The sequence below is a fragment of the Bos indicus genome, chromosome 15 (genome assembly GCF_029378745.1).
Source record: "Bos indicus isolate NIAB-ARS_2022 breed Sahiwal x Tharparkar chromosome 15, NIAB-ARS_B.indTharparkar_mat_pri_1.0, whole genome shotgun sequence".
Lineage (NCBI taxonomy): Eukaryota > Metazoa > Chordata > Mammalia > Artiodactyla > Bovidae > Bos > Bos indicus.
Genome location: NC_091774.1, coordinates 43887010 through 43900419, shown reverse-complemented (window position 1 = coordinate 43900419; position 13410 = coordinate 43887010). Strand labels below are relative to the sequence as shown.

The window sequence follows — 13410 nt, the reverse complement described above, 5'->3', positions numbered from 1 at the left end:
AATGGTGAGGTAAGGTAAATGGCACAGAGGACAGAGGTCACATCTGGCTGTGGGCTTCAGGATGGGTTCTTTGGAAAAGCTGATGAAGGCGTGAGCCTTGCAGTCTTTCTTCAATGATAAATCAGGAGATGGGACTGGAGGCAGAAGAAAGGGCCTGAGTGTAGCAGGAAGGCTGGGGGACATGGAGTATGTCCAGATAATTGTGGGTCATTCAATTTGACTGAAGCATGGTACAGGTAGGGAAGTTACAGGAGATAGAGCTGGGAAAACAAATTGGGGTCACACTGCAGAGGACCTTAAATACCAGGCAAAGAAGTTCCCACTTCATCAGAGAGGCAATTGGAAATCACCAGAGCTGGGATGACACGATCAGCCCCTCATGTTGGGAAGGATAAGACAGCACTCAGAGAAGGGAAGAATTGAAACCTGGGAGTCCAGCTTCAAACATGTGCCTGAAATAGCCCTGGTTGGTGCCACTAGGGACCTGACCTGGGGCCTGGCAGTGAGGATGCCTGCTGCTGTTCAGTTGCTCAGTCATGTCCGACTCTTTGCAACCCCATGGACTGCAGCACATCAGGCTTCCCTGTCCTTCACTATCTCCTGGAGTTTGCTCAAACTCATGCCCATTGAGTTGGTGACCTAAAGGAAATCAACCCTGAATATTCATTGGAAGGACTGATGCTGAAGCTCCAATACTTAAGCTGCCTGATGTGAAGAGTCAACTCACAGGAAAAGACCCTGATGGTGGGAAAGATTGAGGGCAGGAGGAGAAGGGGACCACAGAGGGGGTGCCTAGGATGGAAGAAATAAAAGAGAACTGTGGACAAGGGTGTCATGTGGACATAGGGTGAGGTGGCTGAGAAACATGGGGAGGAACTGGGGGTGGAGATTGGTTGGTCCCAGCAGGGCAGGGAGGTGATACATGTGAGATGCTGACATCCAGGGCTCGATCCAGTAGGCTGTGGGAACCCTGAGCCCGGTGTGAAGACAGCTCTGAAAACCACTTACTCGTGGTGTCCTGATAATATGCTGGAGGCAGCTGAGCAAGTCAAACACAGGAGTGTAGGAAGGGAGAGGAGAGGAGAGAGAGGAGACAGCCAGAGGAAGAATTTGGAGAACACTGAGGGTAGCAGGATGAGAGAGCAGGAGCCCCAATAAAGAAGCCATCAGCATGGAGGGAGGGAGCCTTGCCCCAGTGCTGTGCCCCTAGGGCAAGGTTAGAGGACCTTTCTTCCACTGAGTCACACACACTCCTGTACACGGCTCCATCAATACACTTACCGCTATGCATTCTCAAAATCTTTTTTTTTTTAATTTGTACCTTTTGACTCCTCAGAATTGCTTATTTATCCATATCCACTAGATTGCAAACTCCTTGAAGACAGATGTTTTAAAAAATATATATTTAGCATAGCCCTGTAACCTGCAGGCACATATTAACTCTTCAATGCATGAACAAACAAGAAGAAGAGCATAGCATTATCAAAGCTAAAGAAGAGGAAACTTCCAGAAAAATCTCAGATCTGATAGAGGCTCGAGGAGAAGGCTAATATAAAAACCAATTTATTTTCTCCAGCCCTGATTTCCCATGTGCCTATCTTAGCTCCTGGGGGCATCTGTAACAAGAACATTCCCATTTAAATACCTGTTATCTGGTTTCAAACTTCAGATCTTACAGTCATCCGTCCTCCCACACTACCCAGCAGATGCCTTTCTAAACTGATGGGACTCCAGCCATCCCCTGAAGCCTAACAAACTCGCCCTTCTCCGTGCCAAAGGGTGAAGGGAGCACATTCCAGAGGGTGAGAGACGCTGGGACACACCTGGCCCGGCTGTTCCTGCAGAGAGGACTGGGGTGAGCCCAGAGAGACTGGGCACCAACACCTGGCCTGGCTCTGAGTTGCCCCACCCTACCCCATGCTTCACCCACTATTCCTTTTCTCCAAAGCAATCAGAAATGTATCAAGTTGGGTGATGCGCTCGGATTAAAGTGAAAGTCACTCAGTCGTGTCCAACTCTATGCAACCCCATGAACTATACAGTCCATGGAATTCTCCAGGCCAGAATACTGGAGTAGGTAGCCTTTCCCTTCTCCAGGGGATCTTCCCAACCCAGGAGTCAAACCCATGTCTCCCGCATTGCAGGTGGATTCTTCATCAGCTGAGCCACAAGGGAAGCCCAAGAACACTGGAGTAGGTAGCCTTTCCCTTCTCCAAGGGATCTTCCCAACCCAGGAATCAAACCCAGGTCTCCCACATTGCAGATGGATTCTTTACCAATTGAGCTATCAGGGAATGAATTAATACAAAAGTTCACGTGCACACTAAGCTGGTGAGTTTCTTCAGAGCATAAAACAGTGTTTCACAACCTGGCCGCAGGTTAGAATGCTGATATCTGGACCACACTGGTCTAACTAGCCTTGGATGAGACCTGGTGTCATTTTAAACTTTTCAAGCGATGCTAATAGGCTACAAGACCTAGTAGCTATTCCATAAACAGAAATGGAATTCAGGTGGGGTGAGCTGTCTGGAAGAGCTACATTTTGTTTTTCAGGCTTACAGGCACCCAAGATTCTGGAGCAATCTGGGTAGAGAGCCAGAACTCAGTGGTGTTTGTCCTCTGCATATCCTGGCTCATATATCGGCAGCTGGTGTAGGGTTAGGGGCAGAGGAGAGGTAGGGGCCATCCAAGAGAACACAGGAAACTGCCACTCCTAAATTTTGATACTGAGCTCCTTCCCTGTCACAAAATGCTTCTGCTCTTTTGAGTCCAAACGGCAGAGAGGTTTCTCTGTGTGCTGGCCCTGATCTTCACGTATCACTGTATTTTGTCTCGCCTTCCTTTTCATAGAATCCTGAGTCCCTTCAGAGGTACTCAGTGGATGCTCAGGGCCTTTCTGCAAGGCAGACTCTTGCTACCAAACCCAGAAAGAGAGCCCAGAGAGGGGGAAATGGAAACAGTCTGCTGAAATATCTGAGTTAGCAGCCAGGCAAGGAAGAACTTGGGGCCTCGGGATTTCTGAGCAGGCCTTTACTCCAAATGACCCCACCCAAGGTCCTTAGTCCTTAACTCTTGGAAGGTTCTGCGTGTTGTTCTTCAGAAGTTCACACTTTCCCCAGGCTGTGAGTTTGAGCACAACTGTGATCAATGGGTCTTCCATTAACTACAGATCCTCAACATGCCATTGGCTAATCAAAGGGAAATAAGTGATTTTCCCCAGAAAATGTTTTTTTTTTTTTAAACATACTGTAAATTACACACTAAACATAATTTTTTCTTTTTTTTTTAAATTTTTAATTAATCTCAATTTATTGCTTCTCTCAGGATTGTGTCTCTAATGTGTCTTTTTGTGGTGCTGATGACCTAGAAAGTTGCAGAGGGGTTAGTGACTCCCAGCCCTCAATCTCTTCTCCCTGAGAGCTGCAGGCTTGGAAGGCCAAGTGGTCTAACCAGTGCTGGACCTCTCATACCACACACAGACAGGAAGGGACAGAGTCGACATCAGGATGGGGCTCCAGGTGACATGACAAAGGTCATACCAGGCCTAAGTCCCAAATACTCTCCTTCCCGCAACACTCAAAACACAAGTTCGGCCTATACTCACTCAGTGACTTTTATGGCTTCCCCAGTGGCTCGGTCGGTAAAGAATCTGCCTGCAATACAGTAGACTGCCTGGAATGCTGGAGACAGACGCAGGTTTGATCCCTGGGTTGGGAAGATGCCCTAGAGAAGGGAATGGAAACCCACTCCAGCATTCTTGCCTGGAAAATCCCATGGACAGAGGAGCCTGGCAGGGTACAGTCCACAGGATCATGGGATCACAAGAGTTGGACGTGGTGACTAAATCACCACCACCACCATGCTCATCTCAAAGCATTTGATCAAGTGGCCATTTCTACTGCACAGCAAGGGAGCATCTGAATTAGCTGTTCCCGCAGAGGTGGGGCCTGGCTCAAACTTCTCTTGGTTAGCCAAATGGACATCAGTGGGTCAACCACATGAAGGATTGATGCCAAAGGCATCTGATGTCCTCTGAGTCCCATGATGTCCTTCTGTACTACTGCTAACATCAGCCTTCAAGTGCAAACAGACCATAAACACTTGCCTTCCAGGTGTGCCACGTCTTCTAAGACCATCCAACATTCAGCCCTATCCAACTGCTTGCTATTTTTAAATTCTGTTTTATTCCTAGCATAAGGAACCAATGTAAACAATGCTCTTTGCAGTTCCTAACTCAGAGACTGAAACTCTAACAGATGTTTTTGGTTTGTGGGATACTAGGAGGATGTTAATGGAAGGTTTCTGTTTGAATTTCTCTCTCTTTTAAGAAAAAAGAGAGGGGTCTATCTGGCTGAGCTCCAAGCACACATGTGGAATATTTACGACAAATAGTTTTACATGATTCTGGAATAGAGGTATTTACAGGATTAAAGAAATAGCTTTAAGTCAAGACCCTTTTAACACAAGACTAAAGATCTTATAAGTAACAAGTCAATGCCAGAAAGTCAGTAAGTACTAATGACAATATCCACTCACCTCCTTGGACAATGGAGGGTTTATATTATGAATGATCACATAAAAACTAAAATACTTACCCTGGTTTTCTATTAGGAAGTATGATTTCTGGGGAGCCAGAAAACAAAAGTTTATCATCCCAGTTTTCTTTTAATGAATATGTTTTTGTCAAAGAAAAGAAAGGGGTGGGGTGCTAGAGAGGAGGTAAATGATAATTACCATTTCTATCTGTTTTTCTTACCGAGACAATTATGACCATCATGAGCCAGCATGAAGCCATCGAAACAAGTGCAGCGATAATTGCCAGGAATATTCAAACAGTCATGGACACAACCTCCATTGAGTTCATTTTCACATTCATCAATATCTGAGGAGTAAAACAGAAGTAAGCCACACAGGCACTATTTCTTTCAGTTCAGTTCAGTCGCTCAGTCGTGTCCAACTCTTTGCAACCCCATGAATCGCAGCACGCCAGGCCTCCCTGTCCATCACCAACTCCCGGAGTTCACTCAGACTCACGTCCAACGAGTCAGTGATGCCATCCAGCCATCTCATTCTCTGTCGTCCCCTTCTCCTCCTGCCCCCAATCCCTCCCAGCATCAGAGTCTTTTCCAATGAGTCAACTCTTCTCATGAGGTGGCCAAAGTACTGGAGTTTCAGCTTGAGCATCATTCCTTCCGAAGAATGATTTCTTTAGTGTAGAGAAATATATATTTACCTTTTAACCAGCCATCCCACTTCTAGGAATCTCCAACGACAGTAAAATTAATATACATAAGGTTATTCACTGCAGAATTTGTAATTACAAAATACTGGAAAAAACCTAAATGTCCATAACAAGTAGTTGAAGAATTAAGGTGCATTTACTTGGTGGAATACTGTGCAGCTGTTAAAAAGAAACAAGGGAAAAGATTTCTACAAACTGATTTGGAGTGATTTTTAGAACATACTAATAAGTAAAAAAAATAATAAAAATGCATAAGATTATTTGTCATATGTTATCTTCATGTAAAAAATAAGGAGATATAAATACACATAAAATTCCAACATGCTTTTTTTTCTCAGAATTAGACAAGCTTATTTTAAAATTTACATGGAAATGCAAAAGACTCAAGAGTTAAAACAATTTTGAAAAAGGAAAACATATTTGGAGGATTTTCACTTACTATAAAGCTACAGTTATCAAGACAGTGTGTGGTACTGGCATAGAGGCAGGCAAACAGATCACTGTTACAGAATCAAGAGTCCAGAAATAAACCTTGTATTTATGGTCACTTGATTTTAGGCAAAAATGCTAAGGCAATTTAATGGGAGAAATGATAGTCTTTTTAACAAATGGTGCTAAGACAACTGGATATCCATATGCAAAAAAGACTCACTTAGGCCCTTATTTCATATCATACACAAAACTCACAAAATGCATCAGAGACCTAAATGTAAGAGCTAAAACTAGAAAACTTTTAAGAGAAAAAAATATAAAGGTTTTATGAGAAAATCTTTGAGACCTTGGGTTAGGTAAAGATTTTTTTAGATACAACTTTAAATATATCACAAAACACAAAATCCATACATTAAAAAATTAATAAATTGGACTTTGCGGAAATTTAAAACTTTTACATTTCAAAAGACATCATTAAGAAAGTGAAGAGAAGCACAAATTGATAGAAAATAATTTGCCAATCACATACCTCATAAAAGACTCTTATAATTCAATAAGACAAACAACTCAATTTTAGAATGGGCAAGAGATCTGAATAGACATTTTTACCAAAGACAATACGCTGGCTCAGATGGTAAAGAATCTGTAATGCAGGAGACCTAGCTTTGATCCCTGGGTTGGGAAGATCCACTGGAGAAGGAAACAGCAACCCACTCCAGTATTCTTGCTTAGAGAATTCCATGGACAGAGGAGTCTGGTGGGCTACAATCCACGGGGTCACAAAGAGCCGGACACGACTAAGTGACTAACACTGCACTCCAACACAATAAGCATATAAAAAAGGTACATCGTTAGTTATTTGAGAAATTCAAATTACAATCACGAGATACCATTCCACACTCCCTAGACAGTTATAATAAAAAAGACAGGGACTTCTCTGCTGGTGTCGTGGATAAGAATCTGCCTGTCAATGCAGGGGACATGGGTTTGACACCTTGAAGACTTGAAGACTGTATTACATGGTAATTGTACACCTCAACTAATTTACTCGAAATCACTGATTTGTACATTACTTAGAATTGGTGAATTTTATGCTGTGTAAATTATAACTCAGTGAAGTAGTTAAAAAGAAAATACATATTCAGCTGCTTATTTGTACAAAAGAAACATAGGAAGGAGAAACCAGAAAGCACAGAGATTGGTGACCCGTGCTTGTGGGAAAAGGCGTGGAAATGAGGAATGTAAGCAGCATAGGAACGAGACGAGGGAGTAACACTTCTCTGGTTTTTGTACAGCTTTGACTCAGAACCATGGTGATGTTTTACATACACACACATCAAGCAGGCAGCAGAAGTGGGGACTGAGGGGAGATAAAAAATGGAATACAGAGAGAAACAAATGAATCCAAATGTACCATAAACGAGTAACACGACCACACTGGAGGGGATGGGGAAGGAAAGTACTAGCCTCAGTAAATTCAAAAAGTAATAAGTTGACTGGATATTGTAAGGCTGAAAACAAAGACAGTTGTATATAAATACCATACCCGAATTATTCTATCTGTTTTACCCACAGGATTATGGAGTAGCAATTCTGTATATACTTTATATGTATACTGGGACTGAACAAACATACATACATTGCAAATAATGAGAGCCAGGCTTCTCACTGTTAGAGAAAGAAGTTACAAATAAGCCAAGAGAGAGGTTAGAATAATCCTGTGATACTGCTTTGGAATCTGAAATATCCGTGTAACTCACTGTTTTTAATATATAGAGAAATGCATAGATAAAAGGAATAAAAATAGCTAAGTGTGTATGTGTGGGTTAGTATACATACATATATTTCCTAGCTCTGTCCACTGAGAGGGCCTAGGAGGAATGACATCCCAGTAACAATGAAAATATCAAGCATCCAGATCTTGGTTTCCATACACCATTTCCCAATAAAAGGAAAGCCAGGGCTCCTTGAAGAAGTGGTTGATTCCAGGGTTGCTGCTGCTGCTGCTGCTAAGTCGCTTCAGCCGTGTCTGACTCTGTGCGACCCCGTAGACGGCAGCCCACTAGGCTCCTCCGTCCCTGGGATTCTCCAGGCAAGAATACTGGAGTGGGTTGCCATTTCCTTCTCCAATGCGTGAAAGTGAAAAATGAAAGAGTCGTGCCTGACTCTTAGCGACCCCATGGACTGCAGCCTACCAGGCTCCTCCGTCCATGGGATTTTCCAGGCAAGAGTACTGGAGTGGGGTGCCATTGCCTTCTCCAGATTCTAGGGTTAGGGAGGCTAAAATATAGGTTGAAGCTGGAGCATTCTGTGGTATCAGAAAATTAGGAGTTTCTCAAAAAAGGATGGGGGCATGTCAACAGGACACAGGAGACATGTGAAGGAGCTCCTGATGGCTACAGTTGGAACAACTTGAGCCAAAAATAAACAACTATATAATTAAATAAATACCTGTGAGTCCATACTGGCATAACATACATAAACACATAAATCAATGCTTAAATAAATGAGAAATGAGGACAGAGCTTCCTTAGAGAAACCCTATTAATAGATGTGCAAGGAACAAGAGAAATACAAAACCACCAAGAGGCACACTTCACAGTGACAACTGATGCCGGCAAGATCCACGGTGAGGCGCTGAAATCAGCGGACAGAAATGTGAGAACAAACAGGATATCAGCATGGGCCGGAAGTACCTGCCTCAAGATATAGCTCTGTTGAAACGGGGGAAAAAAAGAAACTCTGAAGTGGAGAAACACAGAATATATCATTTTGACCAGGTGATCAAGATTAACATCACCTGTAATGGGACATGGTGGCATTGTGTGCCCCAGCTGTGATGCACTGAAAAGCACACGAAAATACTTCTGTAGCAGCCTTTGCCAAAAGTTTCACTTTTGTATTATCACAAATGCAGAACAAGAAAACACAGGACATTCTCTTATTGTGTCTGTCCCTACCATCTCACTTTTTATCATGTGGAAACATAACACCAACAAAAGAACTGAACAGTACTCATCTACGGGTCATTGTCAAGAAAGACCAGGAAAGACTGAGGAGCTGTCACACAGGGGGAGGAGGAGACAACAGTTAAGTGTACTGTGGGACTTTGAGCCGGATTCTGGAAGGGAAAAAATAGAACATTAGGAAAAAACTGGTGACATTTGAGTTAGTCTATATGGTTAACAATATTGTGCCAATGTTAATTTCCTGGTTTTAATACGCTCCTGCAGTTATGTAAGTTGCTAACACTAGGGTAAAATAAGTAGTAGACATATGTAAAGAATTCTGCACTATTTTTGCAAATTTTCTGAAGTCTAAAATTAGTTCAAAATAAAAAGTAAAAAAAAAAAAAAAATTACAAAGGCCAAGTCTAAATTCATCCCTAGATGATTCAGTTCCTTAAACTGAGAAATAAGGACCATATAATGAGTACTGACCACTGAAACATCCCTCTCTAAAGTCTGGGATATAAGCAAAGATCATGTAGAACATAACATCCTTCACCTAAAGTCACTTCTGAAGCACATTATTTTAAAAATACTCAGGTCCCATTCTTTCATTTTTCTAATGTTTTGGCAGAAGAAATTTGTGGAGGAGAAAATTTTGTTCGCTCTGAGCAAACCCGTTCCCATCCTTGAACTTTTTTTTTTTTTTTTTGATTTTTAATTTTATTTTATTTTTAAACCCCATCCTTGAACTTAAATAGGGCCAAGTGACTCTGGTGATAATCACAGCACAAATATGGTTGTGTTGTGATTATCACAAATGTTGTTGTGTTGTGATTATCACAAATGTTGTTGTGTTGTGATTATCACAAATACACAGACGGGACCCAAGAGGCTTAAAAACTAATAAGCTAGAAAGTACACATGAAGGAGTTACATCTTTGAATATCTGTATCTTTGAGTCTTTGCAATCCTCATTTTCTTTCCTTTCCCTTCTTGGAAGAAAGTTTCCACTTATGGATCCCCATGCCAAGAAATCCAAACTAAACAGGGAGAGCCTTACTTGCTGGGTTTATAAATACTACAAGTATTCAAAAGATCAGATCCTCCTAGGGTTTGGGTTGAAAATGACAGCACAAAGAATACATGCCCCCTGTTAACAACGAGCACTGTAGAGAGAGGAAGAGGAGGACCTTTACTTTTCTATTTCACACATTTTTGTATTGTTTTGTACTGATTTTTATAAAAATAATCACAAATTATTTTGAAAACCAATTTAAAGGTATAAGAGCAGCAATGCCGATCTTTAATTCTTTTAAACTAAATAGCAAACTTTTAACTCTAAACTGTTAGTAATTCAATTTCAATTGTGATAAGCAAAACTCAACAGCTAAGAATCACCAAACTCTTGCCACTTGTCATTCAATATCATTTACTAAATATGTACTTTATTCAAAAGAAACCATGGCATGGTTTCTACCCCCAGAAAGCATACAGTGATTGGAAGTCACAGTGAAAAAGTGAACATTTTTATCCCCAAGCAGGATATGAACATATGTGAATTCCAGTACTATACATAGAATATTTAATACAGTGAGGATGTGGTATGGAGGAATTGACAAAGAAATGTTTCAGACAGAGGTAGTCTTTTGGCCTCCCATGATGTAGGGCAGATAGAGAGAGATGGCCGTCTATCTCCAGGAAAAGATGAGCTTGAAGAAACAGAAGGTTGGATGGTCCACCAACCCCACTTGCTATGAACCTGACCAGGAGCACATCTTCTCTGATGCGAGAACTGAGAGTTTTGTTCCTCATGCACAGAGGAGATTGTAAATAATAGGACTTCACACTCAACCAAAGAGGGACACCAGGAGCTGAGTGAACAGGAGAGATATGAGGCCAACAACAGAGCTGGAGTTTTATCTAACATTCTTTCACCTGCAGGCTAATTGTGTGAGCATGCCCACAATCCCTTTCCCAATTCCCTTGAGCCCCATGCCCTCATCAGTAACATGAGAGACAGGATTGGCTCAGAGCTCCCAGAAGAGCCCTGCCAGCTCCAACATGCTACAACTTCCATTCCCTGGAGCAGCCTGCTCCTACAAGAGTCCACTCTATGGCCAGTTCCCAACTTCAGAATTCCTGACACGAGCTAATCCCCAGTGGCCCAGAACACAATATAGTGGAGTCCAGCCTTCAGGCTCCCAAATCTGGAGCTCTAAGGGCTTAAAACATCCCTCCACATACCCTTTTCCAGGGCTGGGGCAAACCTGCAGCTCCAAATGAGGCAGCCTCCTGGTGCAGCTGGCAGGTCACAACGCCAAACCGCCCGAAGTCATGGACAAGATGGAGTCACTACAGCTGCAGGGGAGGGCGGAACTCTGGCACTCAGGCTCCAGAGTGAGAATACAAGCTGCCCCAGGGAGGTGAAGGATCAGCCCTGCTCTGGCAGGCATGGCTGTCTGATCAACACAGCTGTTCACTTTCTGCCCCCAAACTGAGTGGGACCGAAAGACACTACTAAAGCACCACTTTTCCTTTGCAGAAGATAGACAAAAGGGCATTTCAGAGCCAGAGGCAGATGAAGCTATGATCAGCTCTGGGGAAAACCTGATGTTCCCAGTTTTTTAAGGATCTGAAATACATTTCAGAGAATGGGTGATGTGACCCAGGGTTGGGGTGGGAGCGTGGGAGTAGAAGCATTTCTACCAACACGAGTGGCCACTACAAGTGCTGAGGAGGTGGAGGGCTTCCCCTGGTGGCCCACACACTACTGGTTACCAGGTCACTTACCCTCACACTGCCTGCCCTCCCCTTGGTAGCCAGGCCTGCAGGAGCACTTGTAGGAGGTGGGTGTGTTCTCACACAGGGCATTGATATGGCAGTCATCTAGCCCCTGGGCACACTCGTCCACATCTGCAAAAGAGTACAGCAGCTCCTAGGGTGTCTCCCTAGATGACCTGGCCTGGTCCCTCTCTGGCATCATCTCCCACCAGCCCACCCTACCTCACATCTCACCATCTTGGAAGTCCCGGGATTGACATATGATTTCCAGGCCCCTGTTTCCAGGCACAGACTGTTCACTGTGACTGGGATGCCCTCTCTACACAGCTCAGACCCACCTCCCCTAGGGAGTGTGCCAGGAGCCCAGAGTGCAGGTGAGATGCCCTCCCCAGGATGTGCTCGCATATCACACTGTCACTGCTTTCCTGCCTGTCTTGCCATCTAGACAGTTGATTACAGATTGGGTCTGCGTCCCTGAGGCCACGCACAGTGCCTGGCACATGAGCAGGCGATGGTAAAGGCCTACTGAAGGAAAGACCAAGTTGGCAAAGATCATCTGAGAAACCGAGCAGGGTCTGTCAGCTTTCTCAGGGTTTGCGATATGGGGGGACAGCGCGCCCTGGGCTCTGATCACAGCACCCTGAGCCCTCCAACCAGGCAAAGCGGGAGTGGTGCCCCCATCCGCAGCCCCTCACCGCTGCCCACCCTCTCAACCTGGAAAGCCGCCTGGGCACAAGTATTTGCTTGGCTGATATCCCTCTAGCATGTGAACTAAAAACAAAAGTTTTGAAAGTATTGCAAGGCCAGTTAGTGCAGAACGGGGTTCCCCGATTTTCCAACAGCAGCTGTTCCACGGATAGAAACATTCCCGAAGCCCATCGGAGAACTTCCCGGCCCCGACCTCACTCTGGACTGTGGCCAGAGCCCTCAGTTCCCCGTCTCCGCAGAGGAGACTCCCAAGCCCTGCTCCCCGAGCTCCGCCCGCGCGAGTCTGACCAGCAGGCGCTCCACGCAGACCAGAGCGGGAACTGTCATCAGCCCCGGGGACAGGCCCGGCCGCGCACTCAGGCCCCGGCCTCTAACCCGCGCGGTGACGGCGCTTCGGCCTGTCTGGCGGCTGGGGCCCCACGGAAGCAGGGGCCACGCGGAGCCCCGCATCCGAGCCGCGATCCCGCTCTTCCCAAGCGCCCCTCACCCCCTGCCAGGGGACCCGGACCCTTCCTGGCACCCGTCCCGCCCGGCGTGCCAGGTGCGTCCCCGCGGCCAGACACTCACCCTCCGGCGGCCCCTCTGCGCGGCCCCGATAGGGCGGGACGGCCGCCGTCAGCAGCAGCAGCAGCAGCAGCAGCAGCAGCAGCAGCGCCGGGGCAGCCCTAGGGCAGCCGCGGCCCGCGACCCCCATGGCAGGCGCGGCGGCTGCGGGCAGAGGCAGGGGAGCGCGGGCGGCGAGCGCGGCGGCGGCTCCGGGAGGTGTGTGCGGGCGCTCTGCCCGCCGCGCTCTGACACCCCTGGCCTGGCCCCGCCCGGCCCCCGAGCCCCGGCCTCATTTTCACACGGTCCTCCCCGGGCCGCCCCTCCCGGCCCCCTCCCTTCTTCCTCGCGGTCCGGGCGGAGGGGGCGCGGCCGCAGTGGCCGGAGGGCGGCTGTCAGCGGGGCGGGGGCGGGCCCCGAGTCCCCAGCGCAGGCTCCCCCGCCCCAAACCCGCCGCTCCCGCACCGCCACCGCGCTCCGCCCGTTCGCGGTGTCCTCCAACTTGACCCGGTCCCTCTTGTGAGGACAAGCAGCACTTTGGGGCTGAAATATTCGGACACGGGGCACCCGGAAAGTGTCCTGTGTATCTCAGAGTCCTATAGTCCCCAAACCCCGACGCCACCTATGGGACTTGACCTTCTCTCCGCTTACGAGGGGAGTGTGGATGGAATGAAAGTGATCCCGCGTCCTTCGGAGCCTCAGAAGAGCTCCCTGGAGAGTGGGACCCTAGCTTCTCTGCTCACCTCAGCAGGC

At 46.2% G+C, this 13410-nt stretch overlaps 1 protein-coding gene across 8 annotated transcripts in view; it reads right to left on the bottom strand.

Annotated features, from left to right (window-relative positions):
* The window catches only part of SCUBE2 (signal peptide, CUB domain and EGF like domain containing 2), a 65997-nt gene extending 53087 nt beyond the window's left edge, over positions 1–12910 (bottom strand). For 2 of the 8 annotated variants that reach the window (XM_019975312.2, XM_019975315.2), the window contains exons 1-3: positions 12682–12907; positions 11416–11538; positions 4757–4882 (exon numbers count right to left, since the gene is read on the bottom strand). In XM_019975312.2, coding sequence (XP_019830871.2) covers positions 4757–4882; positions 11416–11538; positions 12682–12808 — 376 coding nt within the window. In that variant the 5' untranslated portion in view covers positions 12809–12907. Of the gene's footprint in view, positions 1–4756; positions 4883–11415; positions 11539–12681 lie in introns of all 8 variants that reach the window. The other 6 variants (XM_019975316.2, XM_070803698.1, XM_019975317.2 and 3 more) reach the window with 6 other exon arrangements.
* Between the last annotated feature and the right edge of the window lie 500 nt (positions 12911–13410).